The 24,928-nt window shown below is 44.9% G+C and overlaps 1 protein-coding gene across 3 annotated transcripts; it reads right to left on the bottom strand.

The window, feature by feature from the left end:
- Positions 1–21,725: 21,725 nt before the first annotated feature.
- LOC123445418 (probable anion transporter 7) lies at positions 21,726–24,565 on the bottom strand. Of its 3 annotated transcripts, none has more exons than XM_045122404.1 (2): positions 24,301–24,565; positions 21,726–23,503 (listed from the first exon to the last, which is right to left on the bottom strand). In XM_045122404.1, the coding sequence occupies exon 2, from the start codon at positions 23,221–23,223 to the stop codon at positions 21,913–21,915; it is 1,311 nt and encodes a 436-aa protein (XP_044978339.1). In that variant the 5' UTR covers positions 23,224–23,503; positions 24,301–24,565; the 3' UTR covers positions 21,726–21,912. The 3 variants fall into 3 exon arrangements, with proteins under 3 accessions (XP_044978339.1, XP_044978340.1, XP_044978341.1); XM_045122405.1 differs by having other exon boundaries at positions 21,726–23,356; positions 24,301–24,542; XM_045122406.1 differs by having other exon boundaries at positions 21,726–23,356; positions 24,305–24,542.
- Positions 24,566–24,928: the final 363 nt, after the last annotated feature.

The raw sequence follows: 24,928 nt of genomic DNA, 5'->3' as shown, positions 1-24,928 counted from the left end.
CTATCTCCATAGATCTTTGATGCTCAACGTTCAAGTAGCGCAATCCAGGTATTCCTTTGAAAACTCCTTTCAAATAACCTTGTATGCTTTACAGAAAATTCTACATTACTTCTGATCCACAATATGTCAACCACATATACTTATCAGAAATTCTATAGTGCTCCCACTCACTTCTTTGGAAATACAAGTTTCTCATAAACCTTGTACCAACCCAAAATCTTTGATCATCTCATCAAAGTGTATATTCCAACTCCGAGATGCTTGCACCAGTCCATTGAAGGATCACTGGAGCTTGCATACTTGCTAGTATCTTTAGGATCGACAAAACCTTCTGGTTGTATCACATACAATGTTTGCTCAAGGAAACCGTCGAGGAAACAATGTTTTGACATCCTACATGCAATATTTCATAAATAATGCATCAACAACTAACATAATTCTAACAGACCTGTTTTTTGGTTGTTCATGCACATGACGTGTTCGATGAAATGCCCGAGCCACTCTACTTAAGCTTTCTCCTCTCCAAGCTCCATTTTCCTTAATATTTGTCTAGGTTTGGCCGTGCACCAACTGCGAGCACCACCGTGGTAAGCCTCTTGTTCTTATCTTCTTTTTAAAATCAAAAATCTTACTCGTATGATTTAGATACATACTTGTATAAATTACTCACTTTCATTATTTTTTGTTATTATATAGTGCGATGGTTTTGGTATCCGCCTCCGTCGGCCCTCGTCATGTCTATGATTCGGATGTGGTATATATTATCTTTTATAATTATTTGTTTTATTTAGTGTTTATGACAATTATGACGACCAATGTGACATATATTTTTTTAATCTAGGAGGTATGTGAACCGGAAATTCCAACCCACATAAAAATTCTTGTCGAGAAGTTAAATTTGGTTGAAAAAGAAAACAAATACTTGAAGAAAAAATTGAAAATAATTGAGGATAAGAATATGGAACTAGAGTTGCATGTCGCCGATGTCATCGATGATCGCAAGAGGAAGATCGATGCGATGCGGTTGAAGATGGATGCAATGCGCTTGAAGATGGATGAAATGCGCTTGAAGATTAGGAATATTGGAAAATATGACATTGATAAAGAGGCTTGGTATCATTATGCTGTTGGGTCAATTGTTACCTTAATTACGATTTTGATCGCGTTTGTTGTTGCATTTAAATGTTTTACATAGTTGTATGTTGTTTTATGATAGAACTTTATGTATTTATTTTTTGCAATAATAACATTTGATCACTACTGTTCTTTGGCTTTAATGTGATGATGAACTTGTATTAATTTGGTCATATGTTCTGCAATGGTTTTTTGAACTTATTTGAACTTCATACTTTTTGTGTGTTCAAAATGCACCATTCAAAGGCACATCACAAAATTTCAACAATTTCTGACTTCATTTGGTATATTTCGTGCATTTACTTATTTTTTTTGAGGTAGTTGACCCTGAAATTGAAAAGCACTACAAATGAACTCTGAAAATGTTGAAAGTTGGCATGCTATCATCATTTTATCCACATAACATGTGTTAAAAAGTTGAGAGGGCTACGACAAAAACTGGATGCACTTCGTGTACAAAACGGACAATCTCTCTCGAAGTATCAGGGTTTCGAACGAGAACTCATCTCTTACAAAGGGATTTCATTTTTTAACTTATTTGAACTCCATAATTTTTGTGTGTTCAAAATGCACCATTCAAAGGCACATCACAAAATTTCAACAAATTCTGACTTCATTTGGTATATTTCGTGCATTTACTTATTTTTTTGAGCTAGTTGACCCTGAAATTGAAAAGCACTACAAATGAACTCTGAAAATGTTGAAAGTTGGCATGCTATCATCATTTCACCAATATAGCATGTGTTAAAAAGTTGATAGGGCTACGACAAAAACTGGATGCACTTCGTGTACAAAACGGACAATCTCTCTCGAAGTATCAGGGTTTCGAACGAGAACTCATCTCTTACAAAGGGATTTCATTTTTTGAACTTATTTGAACTCCATACTTTTTGTGTGTTCAAAATGCACCATTCAAAGGCACATCACAAAATTTCAACAATTTCTGACTTCATTTGGTATATTTCGTGCATTTACTTATTTTTTTGAGCTAGTTGACCCTGGAATTGAAAAGCACTACAAATGAACTCTGAAAATGTTGAAAGTTGGCATGCTATCATCATTTCACCCACATAGCATGTGTTAAAAAGTTGATAGGGCTACGACAAAAACTGGATGCACTTCGTGTACAAAACAGACAATCTCTCTTGAAGTATCAGGGTTTCGAACGAGAACTCATCTCTTACATGGATACTATGAAAATGAAAAGTGTTTGAAATTTAGTACATTCCATACATGCATTACATAAAAGGTTTAATACATTATTATATTATTGCACAAATATTTCTATCTATTATTTATGTTTTCTTCTGGGTCGTAGCCATGGAGAATCTTCATCATTCAGTAGGATGCTTGGGTCAGTTTTCACTTTGAAGGGCGGAATTTCATGAAACTTATTATAATCTTCTGACATGTATGTCTTGTCATCTACTCCCACGATGTTTCTTTTCCCTGAAAGAACTATGTGGCGTTTTGGCTCATCGGACGATATCTTCTTTTGCTGATTTCTTTTTCTCGTTAATGTAGACATGTCCTTCACATAGAAAACCTGAGCGACATCATTGGCTAGGACAAATGGTTCGTCCATGTACGCAAGATTGTTGAGATCCACTCTTGTCATGCCGTACTTTTGGTCTACAACTACCCCGCCTCGTGTCAGCTTCACCCATTTGCACCGAAATAAAGGGATCTTAAAAGTAGGTCCATAGTCAAGTTCCCATATCTCCTCTATGTACCCGTAATATGTTTCCAAACAGTGCCCATTCTCGTCTGTTGCATCAAAGCGGACACCACTATTTTGGTTGGTGCTCTTTTTATCTTGGGCAACCGTGTAAAATGTATTCCCATTTATTTCATACCCTTGGAAAGTACATATAGTCGAAGATGGTGGCCTGGCCAAACAGTACAGCTCATCTCCAATGGTGTCGTCATTCATGAGATGTGTCTGCAACCAACTGCCAAAAGTCTTCTCGTGTTCCCCTTTAATCCAAGAGTCAGCCTTCCCCGGGTTTTCGGAGCGTAGAATATTCTTGTGTCTCACGATATACGGAGCCACCACGGTGGAATTGTGTAGAACTGTCTAGTGTGCTTGAGAGAAAGAATGCTCGTCCATACATACTTTTGCTTTCCTTCCTAGTGTGCCTTTTCCTGTCAGTCTACCCTCATACCGAGATTCAGGAACACCAATTGGCTTAAGGTCAGGAAGAAAGTCCACACAAAACTCAATGACCTCCTCTGTTCCATAGCCCTTGAAGATGCTTCCTTCTGGCCTAGCACGGTTGCGAACATATTTCTTTAAGACTCCCATGAACCTCTCGAAGGGGAACATATTGTGTAGAAACACAGGACCGAGAATTCTAATCTGTTTGACTAGGTGAACTAGGAGGTGTGTCATTATATTGAAGAAGGATGGCGGGAACAACAACTCAAAGCTGACCAGACATTGGACCACATCAATCTGTAAACCTGATAGACTTTCTCGATCGATTACCTTTTGAGAAATTGCATTGAGGAATGCACATACCTTCACAATTTCCAGGCGAACATTTTCCGGTAGAATTCCCCTCAATGCAACCGGAAGCAATTGCGTCATAAGCACGTGACACTCATGAGACTTTAGGTTTTGGAATTTTATGTCTTCCATATTTACGATTCCCTTTATATTTGACGAGAAGCCAGTCGGGACCTTGATACTAAACACGACTTCAAAGAAGATTTCCTTCTCTTCCTTAGTAAGACTGTAGCTGGCACGCCCTTGAAACTGCCCTGGATGCATGACATCTCTTCCTTTATGAAGTTCCTGGTCCTCCCGTGCTTCCGGTGTATCTTTTGACTTCCCATACAAGCCCAGGAAGCTTAGAATATTCACGCAGAGATTCTTCGTCAGGTGCATCACGTCGATTGCCGAGCGGACCTCATGGACTTCCCAGTAGGGTAGCTCCCAAAATATAGATTTCTTCTTCCACATGGGTACGCGCTTATCAGGGCCGTTAGGAACAGGTTGGCTGCCAGGACCCTTTCCAAAGATTACTTTTAAATCTTTGACCATATCAAATACTTCAGCACTAGTACGGATGACAGGCTTCCCCCGGGTTCTGCCTTTCCATTGAAATGCTTGCCTTTTTTCTTTAAGGGGTGCTTGGGCGAAAGAAAACGACGATTGTACGGGTACACATTCTTCCTACATTTGTCGAGATATATACTTTCTGTCTGATCCAAACAGTGCGTGCATGCATTGTATCCCTTGTTTGACTGTCCTGAAATGTTACTAAGAGCAGGCCAATTATTAATGGTTACGAAAAGCAACGCTCGAAGGTCAAATTCCTCTTGTTTGTGCTCGTCCCACACACGTACACCTGGTTCGGCCCACAGCTGTAAAAGTTCATCAACTAATGGCCTTAGGTACACATCAATATCGTTGCCGGGTTGCTTTGGACCTTTATAAGCACTGGCATCATAATGAACTTCCGCTTCATGCACAACCAAGGAGGAAGGTTGTAGATACATAGAATAACGGGCCAGGTGCTGTGACTGCAACTCTGCTCCCCAAAAGGATTCATGTCATCTGTACTCAGACCTAACCATAAGTTCCTTGCGTCAGCTACAAATCTCGGGAACTCTCTCTCAATTTTTCTCCACTGCCGACCATCAGCGGTGTGCCTCAACTTATCGTCTTTCATACGATCTTCCATGTGCCATCGCAACAACTTCGCATGATCTTTATTTCTGAACAGACGTTTCAACCGTGGTATTATAGGAGCATACCACATCACCTTGGCAGGAACCCTCTTCCTGGGTGGCTCGCCCTCAATATCACCAGGGTCATCTTTTCTGATCTTATACCGCAATACAGTGCATACCGGGCATTTATCCATATTCTCGTACTTCTCACCGCGGTAGAGGATGCAGTCATTAGGGCATGCATGTATCTTCTGCACGTCTAATCCTAGAGGGGAGACAAGCTTTTTTGCTTCGTACGTGCTGGCGGGCAATTCGTTCTTTCTTGGAAGCATCTTCTTCATCAGTACCAGCAACTTTTCGAATGACGAGTCAGTCACACCGGTCTCTGCCTTCCACTTCAGCAATTCCAGTGTGCTACCCAGCTTCTTCTGGCCATCTTCACAAGTTGGGTACAACAATTTGTTGTGGTCCTGTAACATCTGCTCGAACTGCAACCTCTCCTTTTCTGTGTCGCAACCTCGCCGTGCATCAGAAATGACCCGGCCAAGATCATCAGCGGGCTCATCTGGTTCTCGTTGTTCATCCTGATCTTCTTCTTCATTGTCTTCCATTGCGGTATCAGCATACTCAGGGAACATAGATCGGTAGTTGTCATCATCGTTCTCTTCTTCTTCATCGTCGTCTTCCATCATAACCCCTCTTTCTCCGTGCTTGGTCCAAACATTATAGCCCGACATAAAACCGGACCGAAGCAGGTGGCTCTGAATGACTCTTGAGGAAGTGTAATCCTTCTCATTCCGACATTCAACACATGGACAAAACATATAGCCACCACCATGCTTGTTCGCATCGGCTGCATCTCGAAAAGAATGCACGCCTTCTCTGTAAGCGGTTGTGCGTCGATCACTGTACATCCATGGATGGCTCATCTGCGTTATACGACAGTATATCAAATACAATCACGATCCTAAAAATTAGTACCGCACGGTCTAAACGAGGAAATATAGTTGCTAACCTTTTAGAATAAGTAGAAATAAAGAGGAAGAGGTTTAAGCGTGGCTCGGGCATCTCATATCGTAGTTGTGTTCGGTGAACTGAAGCGGCGTCGCTCTAACACACATTTCAACAAACACCTCTAGTGCATCAAAAAAAGTGGAGAGCAAGCACCCACCCACAATCCTCCATCCAAGAAAAATGCAACGAAGAGGGGAGAGGGGGGCTGTGCTATATATAGGCAGAGGACTTTAGTCCCGGTTTGAGACACAAACCGGGACTAAAGGTGGCGCACATGCGGGCTGCCCACCGCGTAGCCCTTTAGTCCCGGTTTGGGACACGAACCGGGACTAAAGGCTCCCTACGGGCCGGGACTAAAGCCTCGAGGGACGATATGAGAATTGGGGCGACGTGGCCGGGCCTTTAGTCCCGGCCCAGAGGCAGGCTGGGACTAAAGGGTCCCGGCCAAAGGCCCGTTTTCTACTAGTGCTTCCCTGGAGGGACTATGACGACGACAACGACGACGGCATCGACGGAGACGATGATGCGGCAGGGCAGGGTGGCCACGCATACAAGGTGGTAGCCCGGTATAGGGTATAGCGAGGAGGATACTTCACACGATTTTGATCAACCCGGCCAGGAAAAACCTATCACGCTTCCTTCTCGCGGCTCCATCGCACGCGCCGCACTCATGCTGACCCAGAGCATGGAGGAGCCGTTAGTGCAACTATGATTTGACCGGACGGTAAGGCGGCGAAGACGGATGCCATGTCCCGAGGAACCAACTACGACAGCTGCGCCGCATTGAAGTGGGATGACCGCCGAAACTCCGGCGGCATGGAGCAGAGCACGGGACATTCCTCCTCTCTCCCCTCCCGGCGTCTTTCCTTCTCTCCCTCTTCTTTGGGCCAAGCTAGCAGCGATGCCAAAGTCTTTATTCTCTGCGCTGGCAGGCTGCCCCGGTGGGAGATCATCGTCTTGCAATCGTTGCACCGCCGCCCTCGGTCACCGGTGCCATTGGCATCCACTGCGTCGGGCTCGTCCTACAAGGAGGAGATAGTCATCTCCTTCGGCGAAGAGGAGGAGGAGGAGCAGGAGCGGCCAGGCCAGCTGTCAGAGGCCACCACGATGGACCTAGTCCGTCAAATGGGACCGGTGCCACCATCAATGGGGCGAGCGAAGGAAGACCACCATCCATGTTGCAGGTCCGCATCAAGGACGCACCGTCATGCCCGCTCCGACCGGGCAAAGACGAGTCGGCGTCCCCGCCGCGCAACGACGGCCTCCATATTGCTGGTTGCGTTAAGCAGGAGCCTACGTCCGTTTCATAGAACCTCAACCTCCACATCGGCGGTCGCGTGAAGCAGGAGCCTGCATCCCCCCAACTCTGCCGACATGTGAATCTTGAGTCGCCGTCACTACCGCACAACCGCTACACGCGGATCAACGAGCCATCGCCACCTCTTCGACACCGCCTCCAGGGGTGCCGCCCGCGATCGCCTAAACGGACATGGCATAGGAATGGTTTTGCAACGACCCAAACCTCGCTACGGCGTTGGCACTCGACCTCTCCGTAACCACCACGAAGACGGCCGCCAGGCGTCGTCGCTACCTGGACGAAGAGTTTGCCAAGATCGGCGAGGAGTGGTCACTTAGCGACTGCTCCTCCAATGCAGATCGCGGCAAGGCCTCCGCCAACGCTCCGAAGGCTACGTTGTCAGTGACCAATGCGGCATTCCGCACAACGTTGCAGACGTTGCAGGAGACAGAGTGGCTCCTCCGCGAGCGGCAGTCAGCCATTGGACAATGTTGTCGGTGCCCTACGGCGTTGTTCCATCGATGTAGGGACCACGAGGACGAGAACGATGGCGGCATCTGCGGAGACGGCGATGCGGAATGATTGGGTGGCCACACATACAAGGTGGTTGTCCGATATAAAGTTTAGTTTTTTTAGTTCTTTAATTAAACTGTTAAAATATCGATTGTTTAGGTAAATTATATCCTAACTTGAATGAAATCCGCTCAGTTTGCATGGATTTCATCCGATTGGTTTAAGTTGTTGTTAAAATATATGTAGCTACGGTTTGACGGCGTCCTCCCGCATCTGTGTCCGTGAATTGGTTTTCTCATGTCCGCGGACGAATGCGGAAAGAAATTTACGAGTTACCTTTAAAGATGTCCTTATATTTCTAAATATCAACACATTTGGTATCACTCTATCTTTAGAGAGATCAAATAGTAAGATCTCATTCTTAAACTATCAAAGCTCTAGCCCGCGCATCGAGTGGACCACTTTCCTAGTTAGCACTAAAATGAGATGTTAAACAATGTACATAGCTAAGCTACGTACGTGGCATCTTGCTCCCCTCGGTTTGTTACGACCAAGATCAATTCCAACCAAAAAGAAAGGAATCCGGGCTGGTCATATGAATGCATCCATCGTGAGTGGTGATGCACGTATGCCTGGAGACTAGTAGTAGAATCCGTAAGAGTTTCTGAGATGGAGGGATGACCGTGTCCGATAAGGGAGAGGTCGCGCTCCCGCGTACTAGTTGATGTCCTGATCCGCGATCGTGTGCATCTCGGTCTCTTCTTCCCTGACTTGCTCTCTCTCTATATATACATACATACAACACCGAGCGATCGCCAAATCAAGAGATGATAAGTCAAAGTTTATAATATCCTTCCTGTGAAAACAAAAGGTTTGTCGATAGTCTTAGGAAAACTATGTGAGAGCGAGCATCCAAAACTTAAAAACACGCGCCAAGTTTCGAGCTTTCCACGAATTTACTATCCGTCCATATTTACAGCAAGGATGGAACTCATTTAGCCCACATGATGCATAATAATAAGGTTTTATCCCCTCACGCCCCTGTGACCGCTTCTTCTTGACAGATTCTACGGACCAACGTCTAACAGTCCCCCATCTACTTCTCCCTCACGTGTCTATTACTCTTCCACCGGTTAGAGCTCATAATCTTGATGCGCGGGCTCCATGAAAGTTTTGGAGTAGAGCTCTGCCGCGCAGGAGAGCAGCAACGGGAGCTCGATCGTGACTGGCAACAAAAGGATCTCCTATGTTCATTCATCTACGGTGGCATGAATCAACGAAGATAACTACCTCCATTGAAAAAAAAACACTAGCAAAGTCCTAGAATGCTGTCCACACAAAGTTTTCCTACAAAACCCAACACGTTCCAGCAGGGAAGGATGCATAAACTAGCCTTGACATACATATATAATCCATGACGAGCAAAGCAGGCAATTAACACGGCACCCTCACCAAATGCACTACCTAAAATCATAGCTCATAGACCGCGTTACCTAAAATCATCGCTCATGCAAGAGACACTCAGCACGCACAAAGAAAAAATAATAATTTCGTACCAGCACAGCCACAAATTAAGCCCGCACCAATTTGGGCGGAAACTTGTTTAACCAGTTGCGAGAACTAATAGAAACGGGAGAAGTTACATGTAAGTCTTAACTGTCTCACTGGTCACTAATTGTTTGGAGATAATGGCATCTATAGTCCGTTGGCAAGGTCCAACTTAATCCTGAAACTTGTGTACTCTTTCAATACGGTACCGGTACACGAAAATATGGTCAATACAGTCCCTAAGATTTAAACATCAGTACTGACTATACAAGTTGCATACGTATATCGTATTTCTATAAATGACACGTGCCATCTTAGCCCACGACCCTTACATGAGTGGAAACAATGAAAGGAAAAAAAAAAGCAAGCAGGGCCAAGTACGTGATCGTGTTTCCTATGGTGATGCATCTTCTATTATTGCATACCTTTTTGTTTTACAAAACAATCACTAACCTATAAATGCTCAGGCATTTTTCTAAAATAACGTTAATCAATTCAAAAATGTTCACGATGCAAAAATAGAAGTTAGTCTCTACTAATAATGTCCATAAAATTTTAAAATATTCAAAACAATGTTTTGGAATTTCATAAAAATCGATTATTTTTTAAAAGTGTTCACTGATTCAAAACAATATTCATGAATTCAAAACAATTCTCACAAGCAAAATAATGTTTATTACTTTTAGAAGTTCTTCCCGAATTTCATAAAATGTTCGCCTATGCAAAAAAAACTTGTCAACGAGTTCCAAAAGACATGTACGCAATTTAAAAAAATCATGAATTCAAAAATTATTTACAATTTTTTAAAAGTTCATGAATTTATAAAATGTTTGCAACTTCAAAAATACGGCGATTTTTTTTCAGTTCGATGAACAAATTTTAATTACGAAAAATATTCACCCTAATTTGTAAAAATGTATACTGATTTGACAAATTTCAAAAACTGTAAAATATTCGTAATTTTAGAAAGAAAACCGCCAAACAAATGAACACGAACAAAAAACCATAACACACAGAGGGCGGCTAGGCTGTACACTCCAAAAGTTGACTGGGTACATGCAAATGGATTTCTTTTCACTGAAAAAAAACAAAAAGCATATACTTCCTCCGTTCCTAAATATAAGTCTTTTTTGAGATACCATTACGGACTATAAACGGATCAAAATGAATGAATTTATATTATAAAATATGTCTATATACATTCATATGTAGTCCGTGCTGGAATCTTTTAAAAGACTTATATTTTGAATGGAGGAAGTATAAAAGATGCATGTCCATCCTTGTCACAGGCCGTCAGCTGGTCGCACAAGTCGACGGTTTGAAACTCATCGCCTCCGCCCCGCTTGTCCTTGTTTTTCTTTTATTTCTCATATGTCCCACTCACATATGGGTCCATTCTGACAATCAGGCTTTCTTTTACTTCTCATATGTCCCACCGACATATGGGTCCATTGTAACAATCGGTCTTTCTTTAGTTTCTTATATGTTCCACCGACATATGGGTCCATTCTAACAATTGGGCTTTCTTTAATTTCTTATATGCTCCACTGACATATGGGTCATTTCTCATATGTCCCACTGACATATGGGTCCATTCTGACAATCGAGCTTTCTTTTATTTCTCATATGTTTCACTGACAATCAGGCTGCACATATGTCATCCGGCAGAAATACGAGATACTAATGTAACATGTACAGTTAGGATTGGCGTTCCAATCTCAAGGACCATATTAACCACGTACTTTCGTGTACTGAGACTGTGTTGAAGGAATGAGACTGTATTGAAGCAATATACACGTTTCAACATCAAATTGGATGTCGCCAATGAGTACGACGACCATAGATGCAGTTATCTCACTTTTTTCTCAATCCTGTGTGCCACTAATTCTTTTTGTTTTCAGCACACATCTTGTTTGACATCATCTTCACATGAGGGACCCACATAATGGCTAAGTCAACAAAAATATTAAGCGCATTTTCAATGTAAATCACCAAATCTCTGCTCTCAAATATCCATGGCTACGTCTGGACGTGTCTGCGGACATTTGGTGGACGCCCGTCAGCCAACTGTGATCAACAAATATGCCTCCATTTTAAATGGTGTGAAAACGAAATACAGCCAAGAATAAATAAAGTATGTCATATTACATGCAAGCCAACCAAATTTAACACGTATAACTTAAATGAAACTTAAACTAAACCAAAACTAATCTACATGAGCCTAGGTAGCGGATGGTGACCTCGCAGGCATGGTATCCAAGGCCATCGGCGCCACTGTGGTTTGCGTTGAGACATCGTTCCGCCACTTGAGGTAGTTTATTATCTCACAACCTATTGAAGTAATAGAGCACCTTAACTATTGGGCAACAATAGAGCACCTTATTTATTATCTCATATTTTATTGAATAAACTAGAGTACAGTATATTAAAGTAGTTATATGTTAAAGTATTAATTGATGACAATGACATATTTTACCAACAAGCTAACCAACAAACCGTTGAAAATGTCTTAGGACAGCTTTGCCCCATAGAGACATTTTTTTGTCTCCAAGGAGGATGACACGCGTTCAAGCCACCCCCTTGGAGGTAGTAATCAGCGTAGTACTGTTTCGGCCGGGACGAAGACCGCTCTTTGAGGACGGCCACCAAACGCTATTGGGTATCATGGTGGTGAGGATGGCTGCACGCAAATACTAAGGCTGCATAGAGGCGGCATTGGCTATTCCTTGAGAGGTGTCTGATATGGACAACGTTGTCGCACGAGGGGACCCTTGTGCCAAACTGTGGTCAATCAACAAGCAACGCAATACGATCTCCATGTGTCATGCAAACTTGTCAGCCGACACCGCCGCTAGGGCGAATTCTCCTCCTCCTTGTCCCAGACCGGCACTTCATTCATGTCGGACAAGGCTTTGGACAAAGACGGCCCGACGATAATACTCGGTTGCGCAAAGTGGATCCGGGGTCCTGGTACGGCACATGCTGGTCAGGGCGATAGTCGTCGAACAACCATCACGTCTAGGTCTTCTTGGTGCCGGTCTCGTTGCCAATTGTGTTGGTTGGTGATGGGGGCGAAGTGTGTGTGTGTGTGACGGTATTGGGAGAGGGAGAGCGGGTGGATAGGGTTTAGGGTCATCTGTTCGGACGGTTTTAAGAGTCGGAGTAAGTTACTCGGGCGACACGCCAACATGTATGCGGGTAGGCGGCGAGCCGATCATGCGGTGTGAATGCATGGACGGTTCTAGAGTCAGCCAAAAGAGGGTTTTTGGGATGGGTCCGGGGCAGGGGCCGGTGTCGCGGACATCTAGACTCTCCAGAGGCACCCGGGGCTGGCCTTTGATATTTCAGATGTCTCAAACGCACTGGTAGAAAAAGGGGGTTTCGACTGAGGGCCGAAAGACCATTAGTCCCGGTTCAAATCAAAACCGGGATCAATGCCAGGCATTGGCCCCGGTTCGGTTTGCCGGGGCATTGGTCCCGGTTCGGTTCACCTCATTAGTCCCGGTTTGGGGCAAAACCCGGGACTAAAGATCAAGCGACTGCCACGTGGCGTGCCGCGGATCATTAGTCCCGGTTTGTGGCACGAACCGGGACTAAAGGGTAGGCCATTAGTCCCGGTTTTAGATAAAACAGGGACTAAATTTTTGCCTATATAAACCCTCGCCCCTGCCCACCCTCTCCTCTGTTTTTGGGCGTTGAGGTTTGACCATGCATTCCATGCTCTTGCACTCTAGTTCATGCACATGAGGTGTTCGATGAAATGCCTAAGCCACCATATATGAGAGAAGAAAAATGCCGACTGTTGTTGTCGGGGTCGCTTCTCCTTCTTCTCCTTGTGCTAGATATTTGTTATGCACTATGGGAAGAAGGAGTAGCGACCATCATCGACGGTTGAAAAATTAGGTGAGGGAGTGTCCACCATATATGAGAGAAGAAGAATGCCGACTGTTGTTGTGGGGGTCGCTTTTCCTTCTTCTCCTTGTGCTAGATATTTGTTATGCACTAGGGGAAGAAGGAATAGCGACCATCATCGACGGTCGAAAAATCAGGTGAGGGAGTGTCCACCATATATGAGAGAACAAGAATGCCGACTGTTGTTGTGGGGATCGCTTCTCCTTCTTCCCCTTGTGCTAGATATTTGTTATGCACTAGGGGAAGAAGGAGTAGCGACCATCATCGACGGTCGAAATATCAAGTGAGGGAGTGTCCACCATATATGAGAGAAGAAGAATGCCGACTGTTGTTGTGGGGGTCGCTTTTCCTTCTTCTCCTTGTGCTAGATATTTGTTATGCACTAGGGGAAGAGGAGTAGCGACCATCATCGACGGTCGAAAAATCAGGTGAGGAAGTGTCCACCATATATGAGAGAAGAAGAATGCCGGCTGTTGTTGTGGGGGTCGTTTCTCCTTCTTCTCCTTTTGCTAGATATTTGTTATGCACTAGGGGAAGAAGGAGTAGCGACCATCATCGACGGTCGAAAAATCAGGTGAGGGAGTGTCCGCCATATATGAGAGAAGAAGAATGTTGACTGTTGTTGTGGGGGTCGCTTTTCCTTCTTCTCCTTGTGTTAGATATTTGTTATGCACTAGGGAAAGAAGGAGTAGCGACCATCATCGATGGTCGAAAAATCAGGTGAGGGAGTGTCAAACAAATATCTAGCTGTAAGTAGAAAAACAAAATAAATAAAGCAAAGAACAAAACAAAAATAATGGAATAAAATTGAAACTATATGAGAATTTATAGAGAAAATTTAACCTAAATTCAAAGTGAGGTCACTTTGAATTTAGGTTGAATTTTGTCTTTAATTTCACATATATTTTCAATATTTAATTTTACAGTGCGTTTAGGCCCGTAAGCCTGCTTTAGTGAGGAGCTCGATACGGTTGGGGCAGCAGGGCTTATAAACTAGTCGCGGCTCCTATCGACAAGCGAGGTAGGAGTAAACTTTGGAATGCCGCCAGCCCAAGGTCTTTAGTCCCGGGTCGTGGCTCGAACCGGGACTAAAGACCACCTTTAGTCCCAGGTCGAGCCACGACCCGGGACTAAAGACGTGCCGAAAAGGGGTCTTTAGTCCCGGGTCGTGGCTCGGCCCGGGACTAATGGTGGTCATTAGTCCCGGTTCGGGCCACGACCCGGGACCAAAGCTTCGCCTATATAGGCGGTAGTTGGAAATTTGTGATGTCGAAATTGCGGTTTCCATCTTCTTCCTCCTCTCACGCGCCACGCGGACGAACCCTCGACGCCGAATCTTCCCCGACGTCGTCGTCGTCTCCGCTCTCCTCCCCGCCGCCGCCTCCCTCGTCGTCGTCGTTGTCGTCGTCGCCGCCGCCTCCCTCTCCGTCGCCCCCTCCCCTCCCCTCCTGCGGTAAGCCCCCTTCCCCTCTCCCACTCGGGTAAGCCGACTGGTCCACTCCCCATCCCGCTCCGGTAAGCCCACCCCCTCCAGGCGCCGCCGCCCCCCTCCCCTGCCGCTCTAGGCACCCCAAGGCTGCTGTCATTTAGATTTTAGGGTCATCGGTTCAAGCTAGAACAAATTGAAATAATGGAAATTGAGATGCATATATTAATAAGAAAATCAAGATATATATGTTTGTTGAAGATCTTTTGATGAGCTAACTAGAAAGAAGGAAAAAAAATCTTGTTTGTAAATTTCATGTAAGTAGGCACATTAGGTTAGGAAAAAGGGCACATACATATTTCACCAACCTACAAATATCATCCTTTTGTTGGCGTTAATATAATGCATAAAACAGTAGTGAGTTTCTAACTTTTGTTTGCTAAATTGTGCTAAGTTTTGTCGAAATGTCCGACTGGCCTAGCTAGCTTTGTTTATATATATATATATATATATATATATATATATATATATATATATATATATATATATATATATATATATATGTTCAATTCTTTCGATGTATATAGTGTCATGATTGTTGTTTACACACATTTACCATATTAAAACAGAAAATGTATGACGATGAATATTATGAGTGTGAATATTGCGGCAACTGTCGTTGTATGTGCGACACGCCTCACCTGCGAGACGATAGGTTCTTCAGCATGAAGCTTGACGAGAATGGAGATATGTTCCTCTCTTGCTATGCAAGAAGATATGTGTTGGAGAGGCTCGGTTTTGAAGACCACGAGAGAATTGAGACGAGGAACGCTAACCTGAGGACTATACATAGTCACACATTTGTTATCAAAGTATTTAATTCAGTTTTTCAAACAGAATTTGGGTGCCCAAAGTGGGAAGATTATTGCAAGGCATATGAATTTCAGAAGGGTATGGAAATAACCTTTGATCTTCGTCCTGAAGATAATATGCGAGGCAACATCGACATTTGGGTGGTTGTCGATGATATACTTCCTGTTTTATCTCCATGTGAGTTTCTCAACCATATTTGTCAAGTAATTTGCATTTACATTTAGAAATAATTGGTGTTCATCCATATACTAAATTTGTTAAATTATAATTTACAGCTTATTTCGTTTCTTCGAGTGAATTACGGAAATTAATTGACACGACACACTACACGTATGGATTATATCTAACTTGGGAGGAGAAGGATGTTCTTCTTCACTTTCTTGTTGCTGGTGTTCTGGTTTCTAGGGATACCTTTTCGTATAATTTTGGATTGGCCAAAATTATACATTTTACATGCCACTAGTGCATAGATTGAGGCCAGATGACATTCGCCGAAATATCTTGATAAGAGTTTCCTAATTAAGTACGCTCTACTATTGCATAAATGGTGTTGATTACATTGCTAACTAGATTATTATTATGTTCTTCAACAGCAACTGCCACATGATGTAGTGCCTCTGTTGATGCACCCAGAAGGTCAAATGAAAATTAGAAACCCGCTGAGGGCTGAGTTCGATGCTCCATACTCGACTAACCTCAAATCAAGATCTAAAAGGCTCCAAATTGAAGCATGGCGAGAAATAAAGAAGGTTCGCAAGCCACAAGGAGACCGTTGGATCTCTATGCTTCATCATGGAGACATAAGTGTTATTATGTTTTATGACAGTATACCTAAGAGCGAGGACTAAGTCTTATGAGAGACAAGTTAATCTGGTTTATATTATTACTTGACATGATCGATTAGGATGCATGCATATGATGTTTATCTGTTTTACTTTATTTGTATCATATGATAACTTGGTATATGATTAAGATGATGCTGAGTTGTTAGATGATCGATTAGAATACTATTGCCATTCGACGGAAATGATATGAAATGATATAGTGTAAAAAAGATGCATATATGTGCATGTAACTCGTGTCTATATTTTGTAAATATGTTCGACAAAGCACAAGGATGAAATGGTGTAATATATTCGTGAAGATGTGCAATATACATGTAAAAAATAAATGGGAAAATAGGGGGCATCAAAATAACCCATCCAATTTAGTGCAAAACCCTAAACCCAAAAATTGCTAAAAAAATAGCGATAAAATAGCCCCGGTTCGTAATACGAACCGGGACTAATCCCACCCCCCCCCCCCCCCCCCCCCGCTCCCAGCCCCACCACGTGGAAGGCCATTAGTTCCGGTTGATTAGTCCCGGTTCATCCGTGTTGGATGGCTAGAAGTATACAATCTATCAGATCTGAACATTTGCGGGCAACTCAACTGAAGTTGCCATTTTTTGAACCTTTCCGCAAATGACCGTTGTACTGTATACTCCGACCAACACAAATTGTGAAGTTAATGCTCTATTCACATGATTTGGTACATCTTGCTCCCAATGCCCTTGATTTAGTAGAAAGATTTACGAAAATGTCAAACGGAGATCGAGCTTCATGGAGGTCTTTATTTGAAAACATCAAAATTTGAAATTTTCAGTTTCAAAAAATTCAAAAAAAAATACACATGTACCAAGATACATAATTTACATGTGTGCAAATTTTCAGGTCGAAATACGTTAAATTGTGAGCTGCACAAAAAAACAAGTCTGCTGCTTTTTAGCATATATATATAGGAAAAATACATCCTACCACCCAGGGGTAGTTAGCCCACATGTTTCATATACTACCACGCGGGAGTATATATACTAATTTGTCATTTTTATTATGTTCATATACTATATATAAGATTTTTCAAAGTGAGTTATATGAAAAAATTACAAGTTGACCCATAGTTTTTATTATATTTGTAAAATACGTATATATTTGTATGTAAAAAGAGCATACACAAAATATGATACATACTACCAAAAAAATAGTATATATACTACCTAAACATGATTATATACTACATACTACACATACATACTCTCCGATTTGATAGATACTACATACAACATACAAAACGCAAGTGGTGGTAACTACCACCGGTGGTAGATAAAATTTGTCATATATATATATATATATATATATATATATATATATATATATATATATACTGTTCATCTTTTAAAGTCCATGATTTTTTTTGCGCAGCTCGCAATTTAAGGTATTTCATCCTGAAATTTTTCACACGAATGCTTTACATCCTTGCATACATGTGTATTTACTTTCAGGATTTTTTGAAGTTAAAATTTATGAATTTTGAATTTTTCAAAATAAAAGGCTTCATGAAACTCGGTCTCCAAAATGCCCTACTAAAAGATTTAGTACTATTAGAACTTCTATACTGAATCAGCGGCACTTATTTAGGACGAAGGAAGTATTTTATTATAACTTTATATCAAATCGGCAACATTTATTTTGGGACGAAGGAGTATTTTATTTCTACAGGCACATAATCCTTCTCCTATGCAATCATCACCTCTAGGTTCTAGTACATTCCACTCAGTATCTAGTTTTTCTATTCTTTTTGTTTGTTTGTTCGTTAATGAATCTTGTATTGTACTCTACTACTCTTGTTCAAAAATAATACGTATTAGTCAAATCCACGAGAGGGCACAATGGACAGGAGGATATGTAATGACTACTGTTTGCAAAGCCTAGTTTGCAAACAAATTAAAATGTTGCCATATCATCCTGACTTATTGCTGCACAATTCACTTTATTTCCTATCCCCGGGAAAAAAAATCAACCAGCCTTCTACCACTTTCCATTACTTTGACATAACGATAGTACATCAGTCCGAGGAACAGCAACCGAAAGGAAACATGAAAGGGAATAAGCGAGTCCAAAGCATCGAAGGAAAACCCACCATGAGGGCCGTCATCGAGCAACTCACCGTGGGGCGAAAACTCAACGACACCTTCTCACTACCAAAGCTAGTCTAAAGCAAGGGCAAGTCTAAGAGGAGACCACTCCAAAAGTAATCAGACTCACATGAGGCAAAGGTAAGCTCACGCAGGAGCAGCACTATCAAAGCACTAATGCAAAAATAGATCAGTCGACCTTCATCAAATCGGATGCCGCACAGATCCTCATCAAGTTTGTTGCAGCGGTCTTTAGCATCTTAGTCCCAGGTTCCATGGTCTCCCGGTCCTCTTCAGCGAACAAACCTGCCCAATACAAAGAAAACCACACGCAGAGAACACCACATAAAAACCAGTCATCCATTTTTTGTTCTCAAAGGTGGCTCTGTTATGACTATTCCATATGGTCCAGCACATCGCTGCAAGCCAAACGTATAGAATGTCACACCATCAGGTAAGAAAACATAACACCATGAAAAATATTGCCAAATCCGTCCCAAGAACACATGTCACTATCCTCCACACAACTCTAGCAACTAGACAGGTAAAGAAAAGGTGTTCAGAGGTTTCCCTGTCAGCACAGAAAGAGCATTTAGGAGCTCCCTAAAATAGCGTCCCTTGGGGACGAACCAACGCTAAAATCGTCTTGGGCCCCGGGGGGGGGGGGGGGGGGCTCGTCTTTCCTGTCGCCCCTCCAGACACATTTTTCAAATTTATTTTAGATCAAATTCAAAGAAATTGACTCGATTTTGTACGAAATTTATTTGATTTCATTTAAATTTGTTGGCGGCTGGAAGTGATGGTTGTTGGTGCCCCTCGTTTATAACAAGGTTGCCGCCACGGCTGCGACGGCACTCCGACGTCTCTTGGGGCTCGGCCTTCACGGTGGCGAGCTGCGGCGGTGTGCCGGAGGAGCAGGAGGAGGACGACCCCGCCATTCGCGTCGGCAGCCACGAGCTCCCGCTCGGGCGTGAGAGCGACGACGTTGGTACTCCAGCGGCAGCTCGTTGCAGCCCTCCATGTGCTCGAGGACGTCGTGGACAGTGCGCCCGGAGACTCTCGGCTTTCCAGTCGCCCCTCCAGACGCATTTTTCAAATTTATTTTGGATCAAATTCAAAGAAATTGACTCGATTTTGGATGAAATTTATTTGATTTCATTTAAATTTGTTGGCGGCAGGAAGTGATGGTTGGTGGCGGCCCTCGTTTATAACGAGGTTGCCGCCACAGCTGCGACGGCGCTCCGACGTCTCTTGGGGCTCGGCCTTCACGGTGGCTAGCGGCGGTGGTGTGCCGGAGGAGCAGGAGGAGGACGACCCCGCCATTCGCCTCGCCAGCCACGAGCTCCCGCTCCGGCGTGAGAGCGACGGCGCTGGGTACTCCAGCGGTGGCTCGTTGCAGCCCTCGATGTGCTCGAGGATGGCGTGGACAGTGCGCCCGGAGACTCTCGGTTTTCCAGTCGCCCCTCCAGACGCATTTTTCAAATTTATTTTGGATCAAATTCAAAGAAATTGACTCGATTTTGGATGAAATTTATTTGATTTCATTTAAATTTGTTGGCGGCGGGAAGTGATGGTTGGTGGCGGCCCTCGTTTATAACGAGGTTGCCGTCACGGCTGCGACGGCGCTCCGACGTCTCTTGGGGCCCGGCCTTCACGGTGGCGAGCGGCGGCGGTGTGCCGGAGGAGCAGGAGGAGGACGATCCCGCCATTCGCCTCGGCAGCCACGAGCTCCCGCTCGGGCATGAGAGCGACGGTGTTGGGTACTCCAGCGGCAGCTCGTTGCAGCCCTCCATGTGCTCGAGGACGTCGTGGACAGTGCGCCCGGAGACTCTCGGCTTTCCAGTCGCCCCTCCAGACGCATTTTTCCAATTTATTTTGGATCAAATTCAAAGAAATTGACTCGATTTTGGATGAAATTTATTTGATTTCATTTAAATTTGTTGGCGGCGGGAAGTGATGGTTGGTGGCGGCCCTTGTTTATAACGAGGTTGCCGTCACGGCTGCGATGGCGCTCCGACGTCTCTTGGGGCTCGGCCTTCACGGTGGCGAGCGGCGACGGTGTGCCTGAGGAGCAGGAGGAGGACGACCCCGCCATTCGCCTCGGCAGCCACGAGCTCCCGCTCCGGCGTGAGAGCGACGGCGCTGGGTACTCCAGCGGCGGCTCGTTGCAGCCCTCGATGTGCTCGAGGACGGCGTGGACAGTGCGCCCGGAGACTCCCCACCATGGACGGCTATCGTCGGAGTTGTGGCACCCTTGGAGCCTGAAACCCGTTGGTGGAGGCGAGCTGGTCGTCGTGGCGGCGCTGGAAGTACGCCGTCTAGAGATGGAAGTTGTTGACGGCGTACCTTTCTTCCTCTCACGCATGCTCCAACAGGGACGCCCGGATGCGCGCGATCTCGCCGTGGCGATCCGCGGCGGATGGTGGAGGGGGCATGGGGACGACTCCGACGCTCAGTCTCCAGGCGCCCGGCACGCGCATGTTTGGCGGCGTCGGTTAGTTGGCCTCGTGAAGGGTGTGCGCCTCCCACTCGTTTGCGACTGGTGGCCGAAGTCGTTGACAACCACTCCGTCACCGGGGAACCGCTCCGCCATGAACTCGGGAAAGTTTTCCGACGGTGGAGGCGAGAGAGATGGGAGAAGAGGATGAAGGGGCGAGTCTGCCGCGAGCGGCGGCAGCGCGCGACTTTTATAGCGGGGAAGGGGCGGGAACGGTGTGCACACATGGCGGGAAAAGGGCGAGACGCGCGACGACGTGTCATCACTGCGATGCCACACCTTGAAATCCGACGCATGGAACCGGCACGGGAGCCAAGGTGATGAGTAGGGCGAAGTTCTCTACAACACTCAGTCTTGCTGAATCGGCGGGTCCACACAAGAGAAATTTGGCACCCAAACCAGTGAAAAACGAAGTTCTCTACAACACTCAGTCTTGCTGAATCGGCGGGTCCACACAAGAGAAATTTGGCACCCAAACCAGTGAAAAACGAGGTCTGGGACGTGACTAGGCGGATTTTTTAGCGTCAACAACAAAAAAGGGGCTGGGGGGCTGTGCTGGAGATGCCCTTAGGATCCCATCTTGGAATAATTGCCACAAGAAAATTTGAATTCTTAGTGAGCTTTTTGCCTGCCAAATCCATCTATAATCTCATCCAGACAAGTTTCTTTCCAGATGTTCACAGATTGATTGGGTAGTAAATCGGTATTTCCCAACGTCCAGATAATCTGGTCAGGTTCTTTAGATAGATTCCAGGATCCAACCACCTTACAAAAGAGAGATGATGTATGCCCAGCAAATTACACAACGTAATACGGGATGTAAATATGTTAACCAGGCAGCTGGAATCGCAGAGTCATAGGATCATTCCAGATAACACAATTTACTACAAACAAGTGCTATTCCTCCTAACATAACATAACTTATAATATGTGTGGGATGCAGTCTGAGCTCTGAAATCTGACAGATATAATGAATAAAATACATGTGAGATTCCCGTGTTCCTATCCTGCCTCGCCGCGCCGCCCGTAAATGACAAGAAAAGAACAGGCAAAAAATTAACCATCCTCTATTCGAAAATCTTCTCACCAGTTGAGAAGACCAAGAAAATGACTGAACTAAAAATACAGAGGTATGCTGGAACAAAGAAGACTGTTTTCCAGGTTTCCGAGTTGGTTAGATCCATGTTAGAAGCCTTTGCAGCCTCCAGAATATTTCCCGTGAGGCCAACGCCAACTATCCCGGCCAATGTCCCAGCCGTATTTGAAACCCCCATCACTATGCCGGCGAACTTTGGAGCAACATCCATGTGATTCACAGCAAACCCTGCTCTTCCTAGAGCAAGAAAACCAAGGGATACCGACGAACAGATCACAGTCCCTGAGGGCGTCCCGAATGAAGGAAGGGCCATGAGTGCAACAGCTGAGACAACAAACCCAATGGTGTTAAGGAGCTTCCTTGTCTTGGTAACTGATAAGATCCTTTTTGTTATCAAGTGATCAGCAACCACTCCACCAATGTTGGAGAATATAAACATGTTGAAATAGGGAAGCATCTTTGACGATCCCATATCCTGGAGGCTAAGCTTAAGGGCTAGTTCGAAGTAGGTAGGCAGCCAGTTCATGATAACATACAAGGCATAGTGGAAGGTGAAGTTGTTCACGACAATTGCCCAAACAGGTAGACTGAAGATAATCCTTCGCCATGGTATCTTTACAGTTCGAGGTGCAACAACCCCCACTGATTGCGCCTTAATCTTCTCCCGAGATGCTACTTTTGGCATTGCCACTTTTGGAAGGTCGGTGCGAGGTGGCTCACTTGAGAACTTCAACCATATTACAGACCATGCCACTCCAAGTACTGCTTCAACCAAACATACAGATTGGGGTCCCATGTGCTTTACAAGACTTGGAAAAAACAACATGCCACAAGCTGCCCCAAGGTACATCCCTGAGGTTGTTAATGACACTGAGCGAGAGCGCTCCTGCGGTGGCACCCATTGTGCCAGGACTGTGTGAATGGCAGGAAATATGAAACCTTGTGCTACACCAACAAAAAGGCGAGAAAGGACCAGAATGGCTGCTCTGTTGGGGTCCAGTGGAATTAGACCGCATATCAAAGACCACAACAGGAATGACAGCAGCAGAACACGTCTCCCTCCCAATCTCTGAGCTGCCCATCCACCAGGAATTTGCGACAGAACATAACCATAATAGAACATGGAGAGTATCAGGCCCTTGTTTGCTTGATTCACATTGATTGCATCAGCTGCTACGGTGTAGGCGATCGAGAAACCCACACGCTCAATATAACAAACGTTTGTGCAGATGAATGTCAGCAATACTATGACATAACGCTTTGGGATCTTCATTCTCGCCATCACTAATCAGAGACGAACCACAAAGTGTTGTAGCAGTCTTAATCAGGGCGCCACTTGTTGACCTCCCACGAATATTTACCAGGGTTTACCATAAACCTGTCTTTCTTCCTTCCATCTCTAGGGGTACTAAGATCTGAAACAGACAAAATATTGATCATTCACTGGTATGAAACAATATGGGCTTCTTCAGCTGCGCTCCATATATCCATAGCAGTTTACTGATCTCATAAGCAATTTAACAGAGACAAATCACTATACGGTGCACATTAACTCGAGGGACCTGCTCAATGGAGACGGAAAAACCAACATCGCTCAGTCAGATCATAGATGAATCAAGGCATGAATATTACAGTTACCATTATGCAATTTGAGAAAAAGATTCAGAATCCTAAACTATCATCAACTATTCTTTAAGTGTAAACTGCAATTAGCAGGACACATGGTTTACACCTGTCACAACCTTTACATTCCAAGAGAAAGAAAGAAAGAAAGCATTCCAACACAGTCAGAACTTTGAAGGAAACATGCTAATCTAGATGATTGAACAGGCCCATCGAGACCTAGTATATTTTACACGGACTGAACTTGATCTTACACATATCCTTGTACCAAATCGTAATGCGGAGTGTTCTCCTCAGGCACGACATAACCAAGCTTGGACGCACAACTGAACTGCAAGCAAGAACAAACTAAACCGCCGGTCCCAATAAATGAAACCAAGTACCCGTGCGGTCCACAGAGGAACACGCAATGCCGACACATTTGCACTGATGAAAGAGATTTGAGGAAGCAGGATCAGATCTCAATCAGAAAAAAAAATCCAGCTTTCGCACAGATCAGATGTGAACTCGCGAGATCTTCACTGAAAACCTGCGGCATTCGCCACCAACCACCAGAGCCGGACCAGATCGCGCGGAGATCTGATCCCCGAAACGCCAAATCCCCAGCCCCGAAACCCCCAATGAGCACCCCTGGCACATCATCGGTCCTACAGACCATCCACAAGTCCAGCAGCAGCGCATCACAGCTAAATACTAGTAATACCAATCAAAGAAAAAAGCGATTTTCTTCACTAACCTACTGTGATTCAGCCGAGATGCGAGGTGGTCGGGGAGGCAGAGGAGGCCACACAGCGTCCGGTGGTCGGGGAGCGCGGCGGAGGAGTGGAGGCTGGTGAAAGGCGATTCAAGGCGGGCCGCGGCGGTGGGGGAGGGAGGGCTGCCGCCGGCGGAGGAGCTGCGGCGCGCCGTCTCCGATGGATCTGGAGTGTGTGGAGCTGGGAGTTGGAGCGCGCCCGAACCGCGTGGGTGGAGTGGAAATAGGAAAAGTGAGGAGGATCGATAGATCGAGAGGTCAAACGGTTCACCGACGCCATTTTTTCCCCCTCCCTCGGTCCCTCCACTAGTCCACTGCGAGAAGCACGTGCGTTTTCGTTTAGGCCAGTGCCTTGCGCCGGTCGACCGGCGCCGGCCTCGATCGGTCGCAATCCGTGTCGTACGATCCGACTCCTACGAACCGTCAGATCAGCTCCCATTGCTCCGTCCATTTTTTTTTCCCTCTCTCTTAAAAATCAGGATACCACGTATGGGAAACAAAGGCTGCGGTGAGCATAGCCGGACCCCACCATGGACATGCGCGAGGCAGCTGAGCTCGAAGCGTCGCCGCTCTCCATCGGTCCGTCCGTGGAGCTTTGTAGCACCCGCTC

The sequence above is a fragment of the Hordeum vulgare genome, chromosome 3H (assembly GCF_904849725.1).
Source record: "Hordeum vulgare subsp. vulgare chromosome 3H, MorexV3_pseudomolecules_assembly, whole genome shotgun sequence".
Lineage (NCBI taxonomy): Eukaryota > Viridiplantae > Streptophyta > Magnoliopsida > Poales > Poaceae > Hordeum > Hordeum vulgare.
This window is presented reverse-complemented; position numbering and strand designations above follow the sequence as displayed.